This window comes from Thermobia domestica, chromosome 5 (assembly GCF_964235325.1).
Source record: "Thermobia domestica chromosome 5, izTheDome1.hap1.1, whole genome shotgun sequence".
Taxonomy (NCBI): domain Eukaryota; kingdom Metazoa; phylum Arthropoda; class Insecta; order Zygentoma; family Lepismatidae; genus Thermobia; species Thermobia domestica.
The window spans coordinates 40227881-40251423 of NC_137458.1; the positions used below are offsets into that span (position 1 = coordinate 40227881).

Genomic DNA, 23543 nt, shown 5'->3' on the forward strand with positions numbered 1-23543 from the left:
GCTCAACTGCTGACAGTACTCAGTTGTGCTGAAGCTCTGACCAGCTGGTAACAGTTCCCGATGCACGATGCACGATACCGCGAGCCGTCCACCAAACTCACAGGACCATCTTCTTCTGGTGCAGTGCTGGTTTCGGCTGTTCTGGAACCCGTTCATGGATGCTAACCAATGATGATGGCGCCGTGAAGCTTCGTAGAGGACCCACTTCTGATCATATTTCAAACACTCTGTCCAGAAATGGCTCCTTCCTCAGACAAGACAGTAAAGAAACAGGTGTCTGCTCGAGTTTCCTTCTGGCCCGGAGTTAAATCATGTGGGACCCATCGACCCAACTTTTAGTGCTTCCCAAGTTGATGGAGGTACTGCCGAATGGTTTCTCCACTCACTGAATTGTAGTCCCAGTTCCTCACATGTCTGGCCACTGTTCGCCTCAAGATATGCATTTTGTACATGTGTTGGTCTTCCAGCACGTGCAGCGTCTTCGAATGTTTCGTCAATGTCCATAAACTTGTTAAACCATCGCTGCACTGCCCGCGTAGTCACGACACGCTCACTATAGGCCTGGCATATCTTTCGCCCCGCTCCAGCGGCGTTTGACCCCGGTTTGAACTCGTTCAGCACACACGCCCTTATAACGCTATGTGGAAGTCACATGTTCACTCTGTCCTTACGCAAGTTCACGGTATAAGTGAACTGCCACAACCAGATAGTATGTTGGATATACCAACAACTGAGCTTCGCCTTATCTCCATTCGCATTCAACTCACGGTGTGAGGGTCAATGGAACACAGGCCTCCACAAAAAGTGACAGAACTTTCTTGGTTACTTTTATATAATGCACGGATTTTTTTTTAGAGATATAACATTTATTGACAGCTTTTTATCATTATTACTACATTATTTCTTTGAACAAGTGGAAAAGTACCATTAGGTACGATTTAGTTTCACTTGTACATGAAGACTACATATATGATACTGTTTCGATTACAGACAACACAAAAAGTACGTTGTACCGAATTTACATATAATCTTACATTATAGCAGATCAAGATAACTTGTAAAACGTCCAATGGCCAATGGAAGAACGAACGCTCACCTCTGGTGTGAAGGGTGCGACTGAATCTCTAGTCACGTGTTTTGAGGAACAATGTGTCTGTGAGCTTCTCGTCTTCCTGCACTAATGAGGCATAATTTCGACTGAATATAATATATGTTTTTTTTTATGACTAAACAAAGAAATGTGCGTGCATGAAAATCAAAATTAAGAACAGTTATGATATAGTTGTAAAAGAAACAATCAAGCCATTGAATATAAACATCTAGCTCTTGAGACGAATCTGGAATGGATTGTCATAGTATAGAGATGAGTCAAAAACGATGAAAAAAAATATTAGACAAAACTTATAGTTTGTTGCTATCAGTCATATATAATTAATTTATTGAAATTTAATGCGCCTTTCCTGAACCAATACCATACGACATGGGGCCTATCATCTAAAAATGAAATCTAAAACTATTCGGCTTTGGGCCCCGCTAAAAATCGAACTCGCGACAAAAAGAACACAGCCAGCCATATTAAATGTAACCATAGAGAATATTCGGCCAGGTTAAAGTGGAATTATATATCAAGGGAAAGAAAGAAATAAAAAAAAAAAAAAAAAAACACTTGAAGACAGCAGGACTCGAAAAAAAAAAAAAAAAACTTTAGAGAAATCTCGAAAAACCGTTCTAATGTGGAAAACAAAAATAAGATACTAGCTACATACAAAGAAAGAGCTACGATAGAGAAGTGATAGAGAAAATTAAAAGTATGGAAAAGATGAAAATGAAAATAAAATGAAAAGTAGATGTAAATAGTAATTTATAATACATAATGATTATATTGTTATTAATAGCTAAAATACCCATTCTTCACACAGTAATAACAGGAATATTTGAAAAGTATAACCTTTCCCCCTTCGGATGCGTATCTCAATCGAAATCAAATGATAAACACCCAAACCCAGGTCTACCCGAGAGCTAACTTCAAAAACTTATTTTAAACAGTTAACTGTTTTACAATTTTCGCCTTTTCTATGAATACAAAATGAGAAATTAAAATATAAAAATTTCCCCCATTTAGATGCGGGATTTTCGGAAACTCTCAAACACGAATAAACTGATCTTAATAATATATATATATGAAGTTTCATCTGCCTAACTGAGAGGCTCATGGGATAGCCTGATTTTTTAGCATAAATTTTGAATTCACACTCCACCCCCCTAGGATATACATTTTAAATCACATAATGAATACCCGGCTCGAGCTAACGGCTATGTTCCAAAATTCATTTGAAACTGTCCAGTTGTTTTCCCATGATGATGAGAACAAATAACGTAAGTATAAATGAGGGGAAAAAATATGAATAATGCCTATCAACTTTATATGCAGGATTATTACTACCGTTGTAGACAATAATACATATTACAGATTCTTAACGTAACTAGAGTGTAAAATCTTATGATATTTAACTACAGTTTACAGGCACAATATATTGTAAATTAACATTAAATATAACGAAAAAGAACTCACCTTTCCCTGAGCATACAAAGGATGATAAAAACCTCGCACTAGGACCATTGCTATTGCTTCTAACTGCCCTGATACATCTTGCTATAAGCTTCCTACATGACTCACAGCTTTGAATCTGAAATTTACGAGTTTGCTTTACGTGTGTGTAGTACCTGACAGCACCGCACACACCACAAGTAATAGAAGTCTTGTTTTCGGTACTGGCTTCTGGATGCTCCTTGACTACAGGAACTGGGGAAGAGAGAACATTTTTCATGTAAAATTCATGTTCAAATGCATGCTGTAGCTGTCGATTGCTAGCTACACCAATAATTTGTTACTGAGTTACCTAAAAATAAACTTGAACTTAACGAATACTTCACTACCTTATTACTTTAGATAAGCATACCAATGAAAAAGTTAGAGCCTTTTTAATTCAAGTGTGCCCTCGGAAAATATGTTAAACATATTTCGGCCCCACTCACGCCAACCTCTTACGGAGGAAACCCTCCTTTTGCTTTGGGGAAAGAAGTGAATGACCTCAGCTCTGTTGTCAATTTCTCATTCAGTCGTGTGATCTTGCTGAGTGAAGATCGCATGCTACTTAGAATGGCTAACAAGACAGTGCACAGCGATGCCGGTGAAAAAATTGAGTGTGGCAATCCTGTTCGCATCCAACTATTGAAAGGTGTCGACCACAGCTACTTGTCCCTCCTTCTAGGATGCACGGGAAAAACACATCGACAGAAGCGCCAGCAGGGGAACATTTGAAATAGAACGGCTCTAACAATCCATATAGTTTACCTTACATCTCATTATTAAGAGCAGATCGTCTTTCTTTTTAAGACTTATTTGGTTAGTACAATCGGCAACAAAAGTGTGAATCGTCTCAACAAAAAGCAATATTCAAAAGCGTGAATTTTGCATTAGATAATACAGAGGAGAATGCTTCGAAAATGTTCAATTCACCGGCAAATTTAGTTGTCTCACGTATAATATTTCAAACAATCCTCCTCCGTAGAAATAAACTGCTGTTGCATAATTCTAAGATTTTCGTTGTTCAGTTCTTCGAGTCTTTGAAAGTGAAAAGCAAGTATACATTTCCCTTAATACCTAGCAATGTTCACAGGATACGGCAAGTGCAATATAAAAACAATTATTTATATTTTACGCACACCGTGAAACTATTATAATACTATTGGAGATTAGGCGGTTTTACTAATCTCCCTGTATTTTCGTATCGTTTACTGAACTTTAATTGCCTGTAATAATAACAATAATATCCCCCACATTAATTTGGTACCACAAAACTATTATTTTTACTAAATGAAAGTTGTCAATGATTTATCTGATGTATACTTTCGTCTTGTCATATGGAATAAATTTTTGAATGATTAAGTTTCTGAATATTTCAGAGCCAATTTTAAACATTTTTGGAGAAAACTTTAATGTATGAATCACTTGCACTTTATCCAGCTATTATTCATATTGCCAAGATCAACAATTAAACTAAAGTATAGTTCTAATGAAAACGCTTGAAGTAAGATAATATTTTCATTATCTGTGTACAGTGCATCTGATGGTTATTTTCACAGATGTTCCGATACGCTTGAATAAGAAGTTAATTTAATTTTGTTCCTAACATGTTTTACGCAGTTGCAGGATCGTTTGAGGTTAGATCGAACTTATTCTCATCTTTAACACGTAACAGAAGTGGTTTTAATTAAACGAATGTTCACATAAATGTAGAACATCACTTTGTATATTTCCAGATAAGTTTTTTTTTTTTTTTTCTTTACACTTGATAACAACCAAGAATAATATGGCAATATAAATTAAATTTTATTTTGTAAATGCTGCAAAACGGAAAAGTAGAAAGCGAAACCTTCCAGTCTATAGTGTGAAAATTCAGTGCCCCTAATACTGTACATAATTTCTAAACTGTTCTTGGAAAACATGAACTGCTAAAGGAAACACAGTAGCCTTGAATTCACACCAAGCTTTGTTCTATATGTACTTTTTTCTTTTCTAAAAACCCTAGGACCTACCTATCATCTATAAAATCTTTAAATCACACTATTTACTTTTTTGTAAGAGCCATTTTCTACTAAAAGAATAGACACAGTACTAACAATGAATATACTGTTTTGTTAAAATTTTATTCATCAAAATATTCCATTTAATATACATTTTTCTTCGACCTGATATAAACTACTCGCTGAGCAAAACAATATGTTTATTGTAACAATTACTAACGTGTAACAGGTCTGTATATTAATGTTCCTTCTCGGTAGGTACCCAAGAATATGACATAGGAACCTAAATAGGTACTCCCAACTGGAAATCAAACCAGTCTTTCGCATCAAAAGAGCCAAAAGCAAGCATTTCACCAAGCGAGGTTGTTAATTCTTACATGCAGGAATTTAACCTTGCTTTAATGTGAATTTTATTTATATTCCCGATTCAATGTTTCCCTGAATGACTCTTTAACCAATCTATAACTCACTCACTCTATGGCCTATGGAACCGGTTCCGTGCCGTATTCATAAAAGCTCTCCATTGACTTCTGTCCTTAGCCAACTGGATCCTGTTTCTACTCAATGTTCCTATTTTATCAAGAATTATATCGATAGTGTCCACCCATCTGCACCTAAGTCTTTTTTCCAACTAAGTTTCCCGTTAAATTTTGAAAGCGGTCCTGCTTTCTTCCGTTCTGGCTACATGACCTGCCAACCTGAGCTTCCTGGATTCAATGATCCTAACAATGTTAGGTGAACGGTATAAATTATGTACGTCCTCATTTTGAAGATTCCGCCATTACCCATTCCCGCCCCTCTTGGATCCGAGTATTCGCCTCAGGATTTATTTTCAACTACTTTTAGTCTATGTTCTTCCCTGAAAGTAAGCAACGATGTTTTGCAACCATACAGCACACTAGTTATCGTTTTGTATTTTTTAAGCTTCAAATTATTCGACAGCCTATAACGTAAAATTTTCTTCTCAACATTCCTATCCCTCAGACCTACCACTCTGGACATGTATCACATATACGAAATGTAACTCAGATTACTAAATTCTATGTAATTAACACAATTAATACTAACGAGGCTTCATTTTGCACAATCAGAAAAAACGAAACTATATCACTACTTCACATAAAAGTATATGGCAATAAATTCAAATCAAATCTAGAAATTTAACTAAAATAACTAACACAAAAATGCACATACAAATCTAAATGAATACAAGTTTACAAACTACGGCAAAAATAGGTACGAAAATTACACAATAGATCTCGAATGAGTTCCAGTACATACTATACAAACAGTAATGATAATGAACAATATTGTTTAAATTTAATATTCGGAAGACAAAACTATTTAGTAATTTCTAACTTAAGAAAATACAAGTGCTACTAAAGCTTTCACACATTTCACCAGAACAAGAATATTTCAAGAAAACCAGACTCTACAAAATTAAAACTCTCTCTTTGATACTAAAAGGTAATTTACAATGACATAATATTCAGGCAGTCACTTCCACTATAACGGTTTCTCGCCTAACAATATTTCAATATTTGCTAATTCAATTAGAAAATATTGAAAGCTAAGAGATTTTTGCGTTAACTGAGGTTACAACATTTTTTTTTTTTTCGTTCTTTTACAAAAATTTCAAAGAATACAATTTCATAGTTTTTAGGTAATTTACATACTGATTAGTATATGCCTTAAGTGCTAATCAAGATAATAGACAGGATGATAAGTTTTTTAAAAAAAATAATAAAGAACTACTTTTGCCAGCGATTGTACTACAATAATTTACGTTACACTAACATTTTACTATTATTTGAACGCTTATTAGGACTTCCATGTGTGTATTTCAAAGAACAGGAGTAACTTCATGCAGAAGGCTTCCCGTAATCAAATGGCTACAGTACTAAAAGGTTCAAACCTGATTCCAGTTACATATATATTTCGCCCCAGGCCCCTTTACACAAAATTAAGGAGTATTAGTTTGAACATTTGGTCATAAGCTATTTAAATTGAAACTGCGCAGCTTAATCGGTACTATTATCTCATTATTTCTATTCATGCATTGAATATCTACGGTCCTGACATGAATAAAAGCACTTTTAGCGTTGCTACTAGTAAAACTCAATACTATCACTATACCCCAGTTTGATCACTTTACACTATTCAATAATTATATTACATACTCCAAGAGAATCCTATAAAATTATCGTGTATCTTCATTCTTTCCCCTATTAATCACGAAATCGCGTATCAAATAAAATTTCTCAAAGTACACAAAAAAGGCAGACACACCTTCTCAAAACGAGAGTAGTGTCAAGTGTGAGAAAATTAGTGATACCAGCGATCAGGCATTTTGTGGGTTCATCTTCTTTAGTTACTGCTACCGCAACGAATTGGTCAATGGTCAAGTCATTTTTCATAAATTACAGATGGTATTTCCGCACAAAACTGAGAAATAAAGTACCACCATATATGCCTGAGTATATGATGTGCCATCTAAAAGCTATGATCAAACTATCCTATACAAAAGAATGCAAATTTGAACAGATAAAATGCCGATTAGATTCTTCTCTGCAATGCTCAAACTCTTGTTAGCGCTTACTACATCAAAAAATGGATAACCATTTGCTTAAAGGGAGCCACATAAATCTATCATAAAAAGTTATCCTGCATATATACTCTATCAGACTCTTGCACAATATAGAGGGGACGATTATAAAGCCTAGATCCTTCCTTCTTTTATAGGATTTGAAAGATGCTCAGGTAGGAAGAGAGAGTTGTATGTACGCTTAAGAGAAATAATCAACAGTTGACACCAAATCTGGCGATCCGCTTACATAATTTTAATTTGGCAACAGAAAGGGTGTAGGATGTTAACATCTCAGAAGAAATAACATATAACGAATTGACCATGAAGCTAAGCCAAGAACCGACAATATAGAAAATCTTCAGTTATCTCCCATAAAAAATCGCAGTAGCATATCCAGATCCTGGAAGAGGAGTGCTGTGTAAGAGTGGAAGAGAACGCTTTGACGGAACGTATGTTTTTACTGATGAAGATACCTTTCAGTGTCAACCGACAAAACTGCAACGGATAAACAGCCATAAGAGATCCTCAAACAGAAATAGGATATTGAAGAGGTTAAGTGTATGAGAGGGAATCACTGTGTTTAAGGTGTACGGACAATTCTTTTTTTCACAGCATATAGTAGCACACATATCATATCTCAATATGATGCATGGGGTCACGACAGCCCTCACAGCCCTTACCTCTGGTGTGACAAGTTCATAGTCTGATCCCGGACACGCAAATTTGTGCTCTACAACTGTGTCCGTGCGTTTTCTCGGGATTCTCCCGTTTTATTCCATATTCGCATTCCACCTATCATTTTACAATAATCTACTTTCATTAATCATCCGTCTCTTTAGCCTACAAGGCATAACCGTGGGACGCAAAACATATTTTATTTCATTTCAATAAGGTTCTTCAAACATAAGCGATTACAAGATTGCCCAATTTCGCAGGATTTACTTATTAAAGTACTGAAAAACACATTTCCATAGGTCTCCCATGCGTTTGAGATCTATGATCACTGGACCTTACAACTGCATGGGACTAGTACATGTCACAGACATATCGGATATCAACTCGATAGATTAGCTACATAATCGTATCTGGCAGGTGGCGACCTCTATCTCTGCACAATGCTAATAAAAGTGTTTCGGAACACTATCGTCGATATTTGCGTCTTCTCAGCATCGAGACTATGAGATAGGGTCTACTGCTCACAGTGGCGCACTAGTCATTACACTAGGATCTGTGTCAACAGGGTGTCTACTAAAATTTCAAAATGAAATTTCGTGACTTTTTCGTGGCCTTCTCTTCACAAAACAATAACATTTCATAACATTCTTAAGAAAGAATTTGGGTGCGAATTAGGCCGAATTTTCATGCATGCAATAAAGTGTGCTTTGCTTGCGATTTGGTAGTATCTAAAGGCGACTATAGACATTTTTGGTGGTGAATTTTGACGTTTTATAGAACAAAATTCTCCAGTCTGTACTTATATTTGTACAATTTTAAAAAATCGTGACCCAAAAGCTAAATTTCTTGACTTTCATGACCGTTTTCTGATTTCGTGACTTTTTCGTGACATTCGTGACCGATAGACACCCTGGTCAAGTACCTTCACCGTGAATGAACTTGAGACTATAGTACAGAAAACACACACATTAGTCATTGGCCACAAACTGTAATTGTATAGATCGTGACGGATGATGATTGTGTAATGAGGTATGTCGAATACATGCTAGGATTTTGTTTCACTATTGGTTCAGCTTTCTTTCTTTCTTTTTTTCCCCCCTACAATATGGATCGAGAATTTATAACCATCCATTACTAGTGAGAACAGAAAGAGATTTGAATTTATATGAACTACTTACATTGGCCAATCAACATACAGCAATTACTTACCTGTTAAAAAAGTTATACATACTGAAATAAAAACTACAAGTGAATGTGAAAATAAAGGGAAGTTGAGAAAAACGTTAGCTTTGTAAATACTAATAAAAAGCAAAGCCTATTTTTAAGTCTTAGGAAACGGAATGTTAAAAAAGCTGTTTTTTCTATACAGTCGTTGTTATAAATGAAGACAGCTAGGAGTAAACTAATACAACAGTTAAGGGTAGACATGTTAAAAAGTAATGATGGACTGGTTATGTAGTAATAATAATAATAATAATAATAATAATAATAATAATAATAATAATAATAATAATAATAATAATAATAATAATAATAATAATAATAATAATACAGTTCACACTAGAAGTCTGATCCTGATTTCCCTAAGTAATTAATATTTCCTAACCCGTGATACACTGAACGCTATCATTTGTGATTAAGTTGAAAAGAAAAGAGAAAAAAATAATCGCCCTCTTCTTTCTCATATTCGTTCGACACACTCGCTTTTATTATTTTAATTACAGTATAAGCTATAGCTTACTTTCTTAATGTAAATGCTTCTGAGTCAAATTTCCTGTATTTGGAATACAATAAAACGTTAACGCCAAACAATAGTTACACATTAACGTTATATATCGACATTCTGATTACATTCAAACATTCCAGTTTTAACACTTTTTGATCTTCAAGCTTTGTTATTTCTAAAGAAATTATCTTATTACAACCTTTTTGAACATATACTGATTCTTAAAAAATGTTCTTATCTTGCGAGCTGCTGTTAACACTTGTTAACATCGTGTGAGCAATAGCAACTCCCAGAATATTTTTGTAAAATCTGATTGTATTTTCTCAAATTCTTCTTTGAAACTGTGATTTTCCTGACTCTCGGCATATTTTTTAGTATTTCCCTGACTTTCAAGTTTAGTGTGAACCCTGTTATATGAACTGTTTGAAAAATGTATTATTTCTGCACACTATCTCTATTGGTTTACATTCATTTCGCTTTTGAAACAAAAAAGAAGTATGACAGTCAATTTTATATACCTACTGAACATGAGCCACAAGACATTAACAGATATTAAACTAAAACTAGTAACGAAGCATACAATTAAAAGCTCTGTCAGTTAAATGATGCATGCCAAATTCAATGACGCATTCATTATTTCTGGATTTCTTGACACTCGCCTTGAAGACCCCGGGCCAGCATCGAAAATTGTATGCCCACGACCAGGAATCGAACACGGGAATACGTCCACCAATAGCAGTCGTGCTATTCGTTCACTACATAATAATAATAATAATAATAATAATAATAATAATAATAATAATATAATAGTAGAACAATTTTGGGCATCGATTATATCTTTAATGTAAGCATTTATCACTGAAAACATGCAACTCAAAATTCTATTTCTCCTTAACTGTCAGTCCAAATTAAATTCTGCAAAATAAACATTTCTAACACTAATAAAAATTATTCCACATTTGAAGAACGTGTAGCAATAACCCACTAATAATAGAAAACGAAAGAAAAAGAAAAAACTCTCACATAAACAAAATAATAACTTTCTTCTTCACTCTGAACAATGCCTTACGTTCAAACCACTTTCTTTGACTCAGCTTACCTGTTTCTGACGTATTGTTACACTTATCACGTTCCCGTGACGACAATGTTCCTGTTAGCTTATTGAGATCTAGCCGTGCCTGCCGTAATATATTTGCTTTATGTGTGGAAGATGTTGCTGTTTCCATGCTCTGATACTGTTGGATTCTTCCGTCCCACTGCGATTTAAGAATCCTCTCAATCTTCTCCCGGGCCTTCACTTCTTCCTCAGTCATCCAGGATTTGAAAGAAACTTTGGACACAGAACTATTGCCACACTGTCCAGCTCTCTTCACTAACTTTCTAGGGCGCCCAACAGTTTTAACTTTCTCACCCGTGATACTACTAGTATATCTTGCTATCGTCTCCAACATACTGTCCGACCCGGAAACTAACGGGGAAGACTTCACACCAACGATATTCGATTGTCCACTATTTTTACTGAGAAGACAGGAAGAATTCACATCTGGAAGTGACGAATTGTTGTTCTTTAAGAAGTTTTCTTTTGTACCTGAGTTATGTTGCAGTGAATGACTACTCACACTTTTGTTACTGGCAATATTTACAGAAGATTCACTGTCAGAAGTCCTACATAATTTGGGTTTTTTACTAGATGTTTGTCCTGAGAGTCCTATACAGCTGTCTTCGTGTAGGAACCTCTTATTTGGTATTATCACACGGGAAGAATGTACACTTCGTGATGGTAGGATAAATTTGCGAACTATTTTCTCATGTCCAATCTCCCGCTGAGAATTCTTTGCCTTTGTAAGAAGTTTTTTAGCTGCATTTCTTTTCAAAGCATCACTACTAAATGTCTGGCTATGTTTTCTAGGTCCCGGGCTCTTTCTCTCGCGTTCGCTTTGGCAAAAGAACTGACGACTTGGAACAATGTTGTGCTGCAATGAGACATCACTACTATCACATTTCTTATCAGGCTGTTCATATTGACACTTCACAAGATTCTTACCCCATCTACCTGTTTTTAGTAAAGATCCATTTTTGCGCGAATTTCTATAATCATCTTCAACGGGATCACTTAGTTCTCTTTGAAAATTCTGCCATTTTTCGTCTGCAATGAAGCCCATATCTGCATGTGTTGTGTTCACCTTTTTAACTGCATTCTTCACGTCATCGTCAGTGAACCCCAAGAATTCTGTGTCCTGCAAAGTACAAAAATTAACACATTACAATGTCATTTATAAAGAAGTCACGGTTAATTTCTTATCAATGAATTCAACTATGAAATTAGGATGCAGATAGTCCACGATACGCAGCGTTCCCTTAACTAATGCTGAAAAAGTAATTAGAGAGAAATTCTAAGTTAATTTATTTTAAAACACACATAAATTGTCATTCTGTGACGAAAATAAAATATTTAGCAGACGAAAAGCTTGTAGAATTTTTGGTATAAAATTTGAGATAAAAATAGTGTAATAGTCGACTTGATCAAAATACTGCGACTGTAATCTTAAAATCACACTGTAATGAGCAATCCGCTTAGGATTCCGAGGGCACACAATAAATAAGTGTTAGTTATATCTTTGCAAAATATTCCGAATACATATAAGCGTTTAGGCCTCATAACAGTCTTGTCTCAACCACACTCCATTCTCAGAAAAATGTACCAAATATCACAAAATTACTTTAAATACAAACTTAATGGATTTACTTGCTTTATATTGTTATGTCATATATATATATATATATATATATATATATATATTTCACTGAACTTCGGTAAGTTAATTTATCGCAGACTCTTGAATGAAATTTCACTTTCAATTTCCTTAAATCCTTACATCATTAGCTATTTCTGCTATACGGTCTACAACCTTAATTGTAATTTATTAGGTAGTACCAAAGTTTTGGTATGAATGTAAAGCTACGACTTTACAGTAATTTCTAAACACAAAACTGGAAGCAGCAGTGTTAAATAAAAACAGCATTTAATCCGTTAATTGCTTATAAATTACGAGTTGGCAAACATAACTGTATGTGCCTGCAATCAATTGTTTATCGACTGTAAGTGGTTTCTGCAACGAAAAAAGGATTGTGTAAACACTTCAACGTAATTTGTAATTCACATTTTTGTTTATTATTACATATTGAAATATACATTTAATATATTAAATCACGCCCGTCACACAAAATATGTATAATATGTTCCTGTAGCAAAATGCTTCTAATTTATAAAACGAAAACACTGTGAAAGCAACGTTATACAATCTCTTGAACTTAAGCCGTAGATATTGTTAAAACATATTTTTGTTACAAGTACACAGAGAAAGACGGGTGTGATGTACGTAAAAGTATCCTTAGTGGGAGACCCGGGATCGATTCCTGGCGGAGTTCATGTGGTTCGGATACCACGTTAAGGTATAGGTCCATGTCTCATATAGCCTCGCTGCTGAAACGGACGTCAAAACTCAAAATAAAATGAAATCGAAAGAGACCTTTGAACGTAATTTGAAGTATCTTCAATTGTGCTTTTCGCAAAAGCTACTAGCTAAAGACGTGTTTTCTATTAATTTTATTGTCAGTGAACCGTGTCTCAGAATAGTTCGTTTAATTATTGACCATTATTATTGAGAACAAATTAGACCTATATTGTACGTATACACTGAAAACTAAATTTCTTAACCGGACCTACATAGAGCTAGATCGCAACTATCGAAACATTAATTTCTACTGTAGAAGAAACCATACAAAAGGAAATAGAAAAAAAAGCACTAACATTATTTCCTTTTCTGTAATGAAGTCCAAATTATATGAATGTGCCAGAAAACGTCCTGCCTGTCGCACAAACATTGAACAACGTTTGTGTTTATAAGTACTACACCAACTTCGATTTTCCTATTCAAGCTGTGAAGAACTCGGTTACAGATTTTCCGTCCGATGGAAAGACAATGCTCAATATTTTCTGCTGCGATACAAATAACGATAAGTGCATGACAGGTATGTGTTTTGACTTAAAACTAATTCTAAGGCGCTACTTGGATAATGATAATATGGATGATTTTGTGATGTGGAAAAAGTGAACAGAGATGTTTCCATAGATAAAGTCGTTATTATAGTTAATGAATCACTTGAGGACCTTATTTATAACTGAGCTATTTGAATAGATTAATATCAACTTTAGAATATTATAAACCTCACAACTCTGAAGAAAGAAAAATGTCCAAATGTATTCTACGAATTGACTTCGCAGAAACCTTCAGTACAATATTTCAGAATAACATTCAAGTCGCCCACTGGAATCATCAACAGGTATCAGTATTAAATGTTTTGGATAGTACTAAAGTGTACGAGACTAATAGTTGTGGTAAGTGAATTACCTGAAAATGTTGTTTGTATGTTAATGAAGACTGTTATAAAAACTAAAAGATGAGTTTTCTAAACTAGAGAAAATAAATATTTTCTCTGACGGCAGCGAGGCACAGTTTAAAATTTGCTACACTCTCAATAATCTTCATTACTTCAAAGAAGACTTCGGTGCAGCTGCCGAATGAGATTTTTTCGCCTACTTCCCATGGTAAAGGGTAGTCTGGGTTCCTTTATTTCCCTAATTTTATGACAGATGTCGGATGACGTTGACACATAAATAAAGAATAAATAACGGTGAATATTTATATATGAGAACATTTATTCTATAGAGACAATAATCTACTACTTATACGTACCATACCTTCTACAGAAATCTGAGCAACGTCCCAGAACTGATCAGTAATATCTACCCATAAACATCTGACAGTCAACTACTCTGAAGATACGATACTTTTTATACATTCATTTAATAGTGACAAGGCTCTTTTAAAATATCCATATCCAGTTTCAATAAAGATCTGTTACTTATGCAATATTGAAATTATTAGATTATTTACAAACATCTGCCAATGAACTATACTCCAGACTTTCTATAAATCTGTATAAAATAAGTTTTAATGTTACTTGTTCTATATCGCATTTATTACAATTTCCCTGATTTCCAGTCTTTTACCCTGAGCTTACCTCACTTCCGTGGCCAGTAAGAACCCAGGTGGTAGACAGAATTGGTGTATCCGTTAAACGGAAACAATAGATTCGAGTTAAAGTTAGGTCTGTGACTATGAATTCCACCTTTGACTTCTATCATTGTATAAAACAGCTCTCAGGATATAGCAACATTATATGTGTTTGCAGAAGAAATTAACAATTACAAACCAATGTTAAAATGTAGGAGAAACATCATTCTAATACCCACGTTAATCTCAAACATTTTAAAGTCTCCAGCAAAAATTATCTTCTAATAGAAGGAATAGTACAATCAAGCTTAGTAAAAGTGAAGAAATCAAAGAAATTTTGACCAATGTGATGGACAAAACCTTAACTTAGAAGATATTTCAATTGGAGATTTGGCCTAAAGAGGAAGACATTTCGTGTGAAAACCGTGACGATGACGTTAAGATAGAGTTTCACAGCGACAACTTAATCAAAAACCACGGACAGTTTCAGATTTGAAGATTTAGGGGGATTTTTAAAAAATACTTCAATAACATATATTTATACTTAATCGTGAAACAGAAACTTTCCACACATTCCGTATTGCTTTAGCTCAGTGGAATGACCATAATGTGATTCCTGCAACACCCGTCACAGTTATTTGATCACTGTGAGATATGTGTGAGCTAGTACTTTCCAACTAACTAACTAACTCTATGGCCTATGGAACCCGGAGGTTCAGTGCCGCGTTCACAAAAGCTCTCCACTGACTTCTATCCTTAGCTAATTGCATCCAGTTTCTACTTTGTATTCCTATCTCTGCGAGATCCATCTTAATATTATCCTCCCATCTGCGCCTAGGTCTTCCTAATGGTCGTTTTCCTATGGGTCAACCAGTCAAGACTTTGAAAGCGTTTCTACTTTCTTCCATTCTAGCTACATGACCTGCCCACCTAAGCCTCCTAGACTTGACGACCCTAACAATGTTTGGTAAACCGTATAAACTATGTAGTTCCTCGTTATGAAGCTTCCGCCATTCCCCATTCTCGTTCCTCTTGGGTCCGAATATTCTTCTCAGGATCCTGTTCTCAAATACTTTCAGTCCATGTTCTTCCCTCAGAGTAAGCGACCATGTTTCACAACCATACAGAACAACAGGCATGATTATTGTTTTATATATTTTAAGCTTCAAATTCCTCGACAGAATTCGCGACGACAAGAGATTTTGAACCGAATAGTAACACGAATTCCCTGCTTTGAGTCGACATTTAATTTCTTCGTGAATATGATTTTCGTCTGTTAATATTGATCCTAAATATTTGAAAGTATCCACTTTATCAAAAGTATTATTTAATATTTTAACGCCTCCACAATTTGCCGTATTACGGTCCCGACGCACTTCCATGTATTTAGTTTTCTCTGCATTTACTTCTAAACCCATGTCCCTGCAAGCGTTTAATAAGATCTCTGCATTTATTTCTACTGTTCTCCTATCATCCCCTATTAAATTTACATCATCAGCATATGCCATAACCTGGTGAATGCCGTTCAACTCTAGGCCCTGGTTGCTATCTTTGATTTTCCTTATGGCGTATTCCAGCACAAAGTTAAATAATAATGGCGACAACGCATCTCCTTGTTTCAGGCCATTTTCGACGTGGAAGCTCGTGGACAAAAATTTTCCTACCCGGACTTTACTTTGGGATTCACTTAAACATATCTTAATTAATCTAATTAGCTTTCTCGGTATTCCAAGTTCTGTAAGAACGTTGTATAATGTTTCTCTCCTAACGGAGTCGTAAGCCTTTCTAAAATCAATAAATAGTTGATGTACCGGGGTATTGTATTCCCACTTCTTTTCGAGTATTTGGCGAATGGTAAATATTTGGTCGATAGTTGATCGATTTCGTCTAAATCCGCACTGATAATCTCCAATAATTTCATCTGCGTATGGAGTCAATCTTGCTAACAGAATATTTGAAAGGATTTTATAGGATGTTGACAGAAGAGAAATGCCTCGATAATTATTACAGTCAGTTTTGTCGCCTTTCTTGTGAATTGGAACAATGATTGATTCTTTCCACTCTTGTGGCAATTCTTCCTTGTTCCAGATAAGGAGAATGAGTTTGTGTATCTTGTTCCACAATTTTTCGCCTCCAGCTAAAATTAACTCAGCCGAAATTTCATCTACACCCGGAGATTTGTGTTTCTTCAATTTCTTTATAGCGGCTTCCACTTCTATTCGATTGGGTTCTGGAATATACGGTTCTGCGGTGTGTATCTCCTTTTCTCCACGCACATTAGTTTTTGGCTGCGTGTTCAGCAAATCGTCAAAGAAATCTTTCCATCTATTTCAGAGGCTATCCGTATCGGTGAGAACTGTTCCGTCAGATTTCTTTAATATATAAGCACGAGGTTGATAGCCTTTCTTAAATTCGCTGATCCCCTTATACATGTCCCGAATATTTTTATTTTTACTATTATCTTCAAGTTCCTTAATTTTAGCTTTCAAAAAATCCCGTTTCTTTGTTCTAAAAGTTTTGGAAGTTTCCCGCCTGGTATCTGCGAAAGTTTGTGTAGTTGTTTCATTCGGATTTTGTAGCCACCGTAATTTTGCCTGTTTTCTCTTCTCTGCTAGTTTAATGCATTCTTGGTCGAACCATGGTTTGTTCCTACGTATTTCCGCGTGTCCCAATTTTTCTATTGCTGAACTTTTAATGCTATCTCTAATTTCAATCCAAGTATCCTCAACACTAGTGCACTCCGAGTCTTCTAAAACCGCGAATCTATTCGAAACTTCAATCTGGTATTCCTCTCTTACCTGGCTCTCTTCTAATTTCTTTAAATTAAATCTCTCCGTTTTCGGACATTGAATATTACCTTTATTCAACGATAATCTCTCCCGTATTATCGCTACTACCAGGTAGTGATCAGTGTCACAATCAGCCCCTCTAAACGACCGGACGTCAATTATGCTAGATTGTCTTCTTCTATCTACTAAAACGTGATCAATTTGATTATGTGTTTTTCCGTCTGGTGATGTCCAAGTGTATTTATGAACGTCGCGATGTGGGAATTTTGTACTCTTCACGATTAGGTTTTTGGATGTTGCAAAGTTCACGAGTCTAACACCGTTGTCATTACTTTCCTTATGCAAACTTTCGTTCCCTACAATCGGTTTGAAAATATCCTCTCGTCCTACCTTCGCATTGAAATCCCCTAATAGAATCTTCATATGGTATCGCGGGAGTTGGTCAAATATCCGTTCCACTTCTTCGTAAAAACTATCTTTTATATCGTCACCCTTATCTTCAGTTGGAGCATGTACATTTAAAACAATAATATCACACCACCGTCCCTTAAGAGTAATAAAAGAAAGTCTGTCAGTAACAAATTCAACCCGTTTAATTGCTGGTAATATTCGTTTGTGAACGAAAAACCCTGTTCCTAACTGGTGATTTTTATTTCCTTCCCCGTAAAAGAACGTAAAATTTCCGGAATTCTCAGATCCATTTCCTTCCCACCTAACTTCCTGAACTCCTACTACGTCCATCCTGTATTTCTCTAACTCACTCGTTACAGATTTTAACGCGCCTGCCCTATAAAGACTTCTAATATTCCATGTTCCAAATCTCATGTCCATTTTCTTTTGCTGATGTCGTGCCAAGTTATCAGTCCTTGTCCGAGGCTTTTGTGAATGTTTCTGAACAAGTACCTTTTTTTACAGGATGAGGGTGTTAGCCTTACCCAAACCCCCAAGCTGGAGGACCACTCCTAGTCGTCTGTCCGCGACTGCTTATTCAGTATATTCGCAGCTAACCTCTATATCTAGAGGCCTTCTCCTCGATCCGCAACCTGAGGACGCGCCATGCCGTGGTGACAGGAACCCACGTTACACGGAGTACTTTCCAAATGCTGCTATAATCTTAATGTACAGTAACGCTTACTATTTGAAAATAAAATAAATCTAGAACAGTTACGCAGTTTATTTTACAGAAATTTCCAGTAAGAGTAGAGTAACGTGGTTGCTGGGTGCGTCGACAGCTAAGTCTTTTTGAACCCTTGCGGAGACATAACTTAATCATAAAAACAGTCTAGGTAGAATCAACAATAATAAAAATTGGAATAGGTTAATTAAAATACATGAAAAAACATCCACACACGAGCTAAAATTAAACTGCATGCAAAACCTGAATATCTCTTAAAAACAGCAGTAGCCCAGAAAGGAAATTAGTGTCATCCCTAAGGAGCAAGTCGAGGTCTACTGGAAGATGGTAATGTTGTCGATGCCGAGCCAGAGCAGGGCAGTAAACAAAACGACGAATAGTAAAAGGTCTCCACAAAAAGCACATTCTGGAACTGCATCTCCAGGTAAAAGATATGCATGCGTTAAATGACTGTATCCAATACGCAGTCGAATTAAAGCTATTTCTTCTCGACGAGACTGTCGGGAACTAGAGGTCCAGACTCCGAGGCGTGGTTTAATGGCACACAATTTGTTGGTATGTGCAAGATCCCATTTTGACTGCCATTGTTGGAGAAGACGAGATATGAACACCAGGTAAAGATCAGTGCAAGGGAGGGACGTCACGAGTGCAACACCTTGAAGAGCTGCATCTTTTGCCACAGAATCCGCCTGCTCATTACCAGGAATGCCAACAAGGTAAGAAATCCAACAAAAGTAGACAGCTGAGCCGGCACCAAGTAGGGAAGAATGGCATTTTAATAAAATACGCTGAGCCAGAGGATGTCTAGTGTAAGAGTACTCTTGAAATCAGACAGGATCAGAATGCGGGCAATATTATGGGTCATAATATAGTCTAAGGCTTCCAGAATAGCAAGCAGCTCAGCACTGAAGATGGATGCAAACGAAGGAAGTCGGTAACCATAGCGGGCAGGGCCAAAGACAAACCCACAGCCAACAGAATTTTCTTGTTTCGAGACATCTGTATAAAATTGTGAGAAGTCAGCTCTGGTATAAGTCATGTCACATTCGTCACAATTTCTTAAATATATACATATACATATTTTAAGCAGAATGTAATTTAGAACTATGATTAGGGATCTTCCTATCTCTTAGTGGAAAAAATAAATCCAATCATGTATAAAGACAGTAAGAAAGCAAGTTGAAAGATAACGTTTACTCGTCTAAATGTCACCCGTCACCATGGAATGACTGTATAAAATTATCTGTCTTTTATCTGCGACCGCTGAACATGTATAGCACGGTAAGCTAAACCAGTACATAATTGCATCTACATATTTATAAGCTTCACCCATTGAAGTACAGTTTATTCTTGAGAATTACAGACATATTAACTAATGAAATTATAGGCAAGGTTTTCCTATATTCAACAGAATCTCAAAATTATCAGACCTGAAGAATAAGAAAACGTGATTCGTAAAGCATATATATTTAAGATATCAATACATTTTCAACAAAGTGAACACTTTCAAATATATACGATCAACATTAACAGACCAAAACTATATACACAAATTAAATGTCGATTGCAACCAGATAATTCGTGGTTATTCAGTACAAACATTTTTGTTTTCGAGAATTTGACGCTTAAAATATATAAAACGATTATTATGGCTATTGCAGGGCTCAGTGGCTGGTCTCTTGTAAATAGTTAAAAAGTGACCAAAAGTACACGAAAAAGTGACCAAAATATCATCATGCCCCTTTTTACCTTTGTCAATTTCTCCATCACCTGTCTCTTTGTTGTTTTGTTTCATCTTTTCTCCTTTACTTCTTTTTGAGCTTCCTCCTTTCTTAGGTTTTCTAAGTATGCTTTGTAGTTACAGTAAGCAGACTTAGTAGAGTAAGAAGCTTCTTAGTAAGTAGAACCAGTTCTGACATATTTCCGAATTTCTTCATCCCAGACATTATATTTAACTTAGCATTGAGAGTTCTCAAAGCCATGAAATATTCGAATTCATCACCTACTCTTAAGAACATAACAAAAGACGAACATGATGAACCGCACAAACAGAAACACACAACGTTGAGCGGAGCGTTAACTATCATGAGGGAAAACTAAAAGACTATTATGACAGAAGAAAGAATAGACACAGAAGGGTTCTCAACCCCACCTTGACAGCTTAAGCATCTACCAACCATCAACTGTGCTTTAGAAAGAATGAAAGTTGAAGGGAGAATTAAGCTGACTGTTTCACATATGGCAGCAAGAAAGAAGCCTTCATACGAGTAATGAGTACCAAGTTTCTGCCTTTTTACATTTATTTTTATATTTTTCATAAAAAAACTGCCATGCAAAACAATAAATCACACGAATAAATCACTTTACCTCCCAAAAAAAGTGACTAGCTATGAGCCCAGCTATTGTATTGTATGGTTGCGAAACACAATCGCCTATTTCAGGAAAGAACGCAGACTGAAAGTATTTGAAAATTAAATCCTGAGGTGTAATATTCAGAGCCAAGAGGGATGAAAATGAGGAACGGCGAAACAGCATAATCTCTATAGTTTAACATTGTTAGGGTCATCAAGACTAAGAGTTTCAGGTAGGTAGATCATGCAGCAAGAATGACAAAAAGTAGGAACGCTTCCAAAATTTTAACTGGAAACCGAATCGGAAAAAGACCATTAGAAAGACCCAGGCGCACATGAGAGGACAATATTAAGATGGATCTCGCAAAAATAAGAATATAAAGAAGAAACTAGATCCGGCTAACTAAGGAGCAGAAGTCAATGAAGAGCTTTTGCGAATGCGAGATTGAACCTCAGGTTTCCATAGGTTATACAGTGAATGAGTAAAGATTGGGCTCGGGACAGATCGAATAGCGTAGCAATATATCAGCACAGTACGCTGGAGACTAAGTCCAATCCTTGGCCCCTTTCTACGTTTTAAATTCTTCCGCATATAGTGATTTACTAATATGATTAACGAACTTTACTATCCCACACAAGCGAAATACAATAATGCATAAAAAAGTCAAGAAATTTTAAAGTAGTCAACAAGATTATACATATCTATAAAGGAAGCAGTTTAATGGAGGTTTTTCCTTCCTCATATTTTGGTCAATATTAACTTAAAATTGCTTCATCAAATTACTTCTATAAAATATTACTTTGTGTAACCCAACGTTAATTCTCCAAGAAGAAGGTTTTTTTAATAAACTGAAATTCTAAGATATGATTTTACTGAATTTTTCAAGTCTAGTTATACATTCTTCGCGCTTTCAAGATGAATTTGCTATAATATCTATTTTAATTATTGCTTCTGAGACAGAAAATCTAATTTTCCAGAAGTATGGGACATTTAAATAAATTTCAACATATCAGTCAAATAATTAAAATTCCAGTTCATTAAAAAAAAAAAAAAAAAAAAAAAAAACACGGGATTAAAAAAAAGATGGCGCAGATATTCAACACCGTTAAGAGAAACACTTCAGTCAATAACTTCTGAAAGAATTAGCAAATTACTGGTAACATTAAAATTCTGTTCTTAAATTTGAAAAAATGTACTTAACGAAAATGCCCTTTCCATCATCCATCGTGAAGTGAACAATTTTATTACACACTCTTCGAATGTTTTACAACATTACCCTTAACACATTCCTCAACATCAAAGCCACTTAGGTCTTTCCAATTAATCACCTACTGTCTGACTCAAACCTCTTCAAGTTTAAGGCGTGCCCTCTCTTCTGTAATACCCAATGAAAGTTACGCGAAGTTATCTAATATTCGATGCTTGGGAGAAGTATAATTTGCACTCAAAAATGTCTTTGTTCATAGAACGTTAGTGTATGTTTAGAAAATCGTTTCTAAACAATTAGGGGGAGGAAAGCATGATTCTACGTACAGCGGTTCATCATTTTATTGTAAGATTGTTCCTTCATATACAAGTCAATCTAAACCCGTTTTTTTCACCTTCTCGGTTTGAAGCGTTTACTTCGTTCTCCCATCTGTGTTTCACAAAAGAAACTCTCACGTTATACTTGTACACAAAAGAAATGAAATCCGACAACGTCGCTCTTACGCCCCATTGGTTTTCGCCAAACGGCAAGAAGTTTAAGCCGAACAGCAGTGATGTTCCTGAGTAAATTTTTCTTTTATCACTTTTTGTATTACACTCGGGCACTCATTCTCAGGAGACACATAATGGCTTAAATCCTCTTAGCCATATGATCTTATTGTGTCTCTACAATGGTAATTTAACAATACAGTAGAGCGCCGATTATCCGGATCGATTTCAGCAAAAATACAATTTCGCTGCGAAAAAAAAAAAAAACTGTGAAATTGTGAATAATAGTGTGTAGTACGGCAATTCGTAGATATGATCGTACTGCGGACAGTATATAGCCGTTCAAGTACTTCTCTGTTTCATACCACTGTATATTTTCTATGATTCTAAAATTTACGTATTACACTACAATACTTTCCTAAAGTAATAATTTTGCTACTTTAATACAGTATAGCGTACAAAAGCCTTTTTTGCCCTATTTCTTTTCGACTGTTTGGATCAGGTCTGGTCCCAATTAAAGTGCTTTCAAAATAGAAACAAATTGATAGCTCAAAAGCACGTGCAGATTTGTTTTGAAGAAGGGAATCTACGTCACATAGTTATTGCGGTCACTGAGCGAGGGTCGAATCATAAACGTCATTTTAGCAACAATATAGGTGGAGTTTTCTTGGCAACAGACCTTAACATTCCAATATTGCCGCTAGTAAACACGTGTTTTCAGAAGGAAAGAAATTATTTCAGTCTTTCGTTTCTTTGTGCGTGAAAGTGATTTAAAAACACACACAATCCCCCCCCCCCCCCCAAAGTCCTTTACAACATGCACAAACTGGGACGACAAACATACCCTTTCATCCATCCAAACAAACCAATATTTAGAGATTTTTCATTTTTCTTAAGACTAACAGGACAGTTCTAGCTG

The 23543-nt window shown here is 35.6% G+C and overlaps 1 protein-coding gene across 4 annotated transcripts in view; it reads right to left on the reverse strand.

Moving 5' to 3' along the window:
* The window catches only part of trx (histone lysine N-methyltransferase trithorax), an 81702-nt gene that overhangs the window by 51040 nt on the left and 7119 nt on the right, over positions 1 to 23543 (reverse strand). For 2 of the 4 annotated variants that reach the window (XM_081758617.1, XM_081758619.1), the window contains exons 2-3: positions 10675 to 11812; positions 2573 to 2803 (exon numbers count right to left, since the gene is read on the reverse strand). In XM_081758617.1, the coding sequence (XP_081614743.1) occupies positions 2573 to 2803; positions 10675 to 11812 (1369 nt within the window). The remainder of the gene's footprint in view (positions 1 to 2572; positions 2804 to 10674; positions 11813 to 23543) is intronic. The other 2 variants (XM_081758621.1, XM_081758620.1) reach the window with 2 other exon arrangements.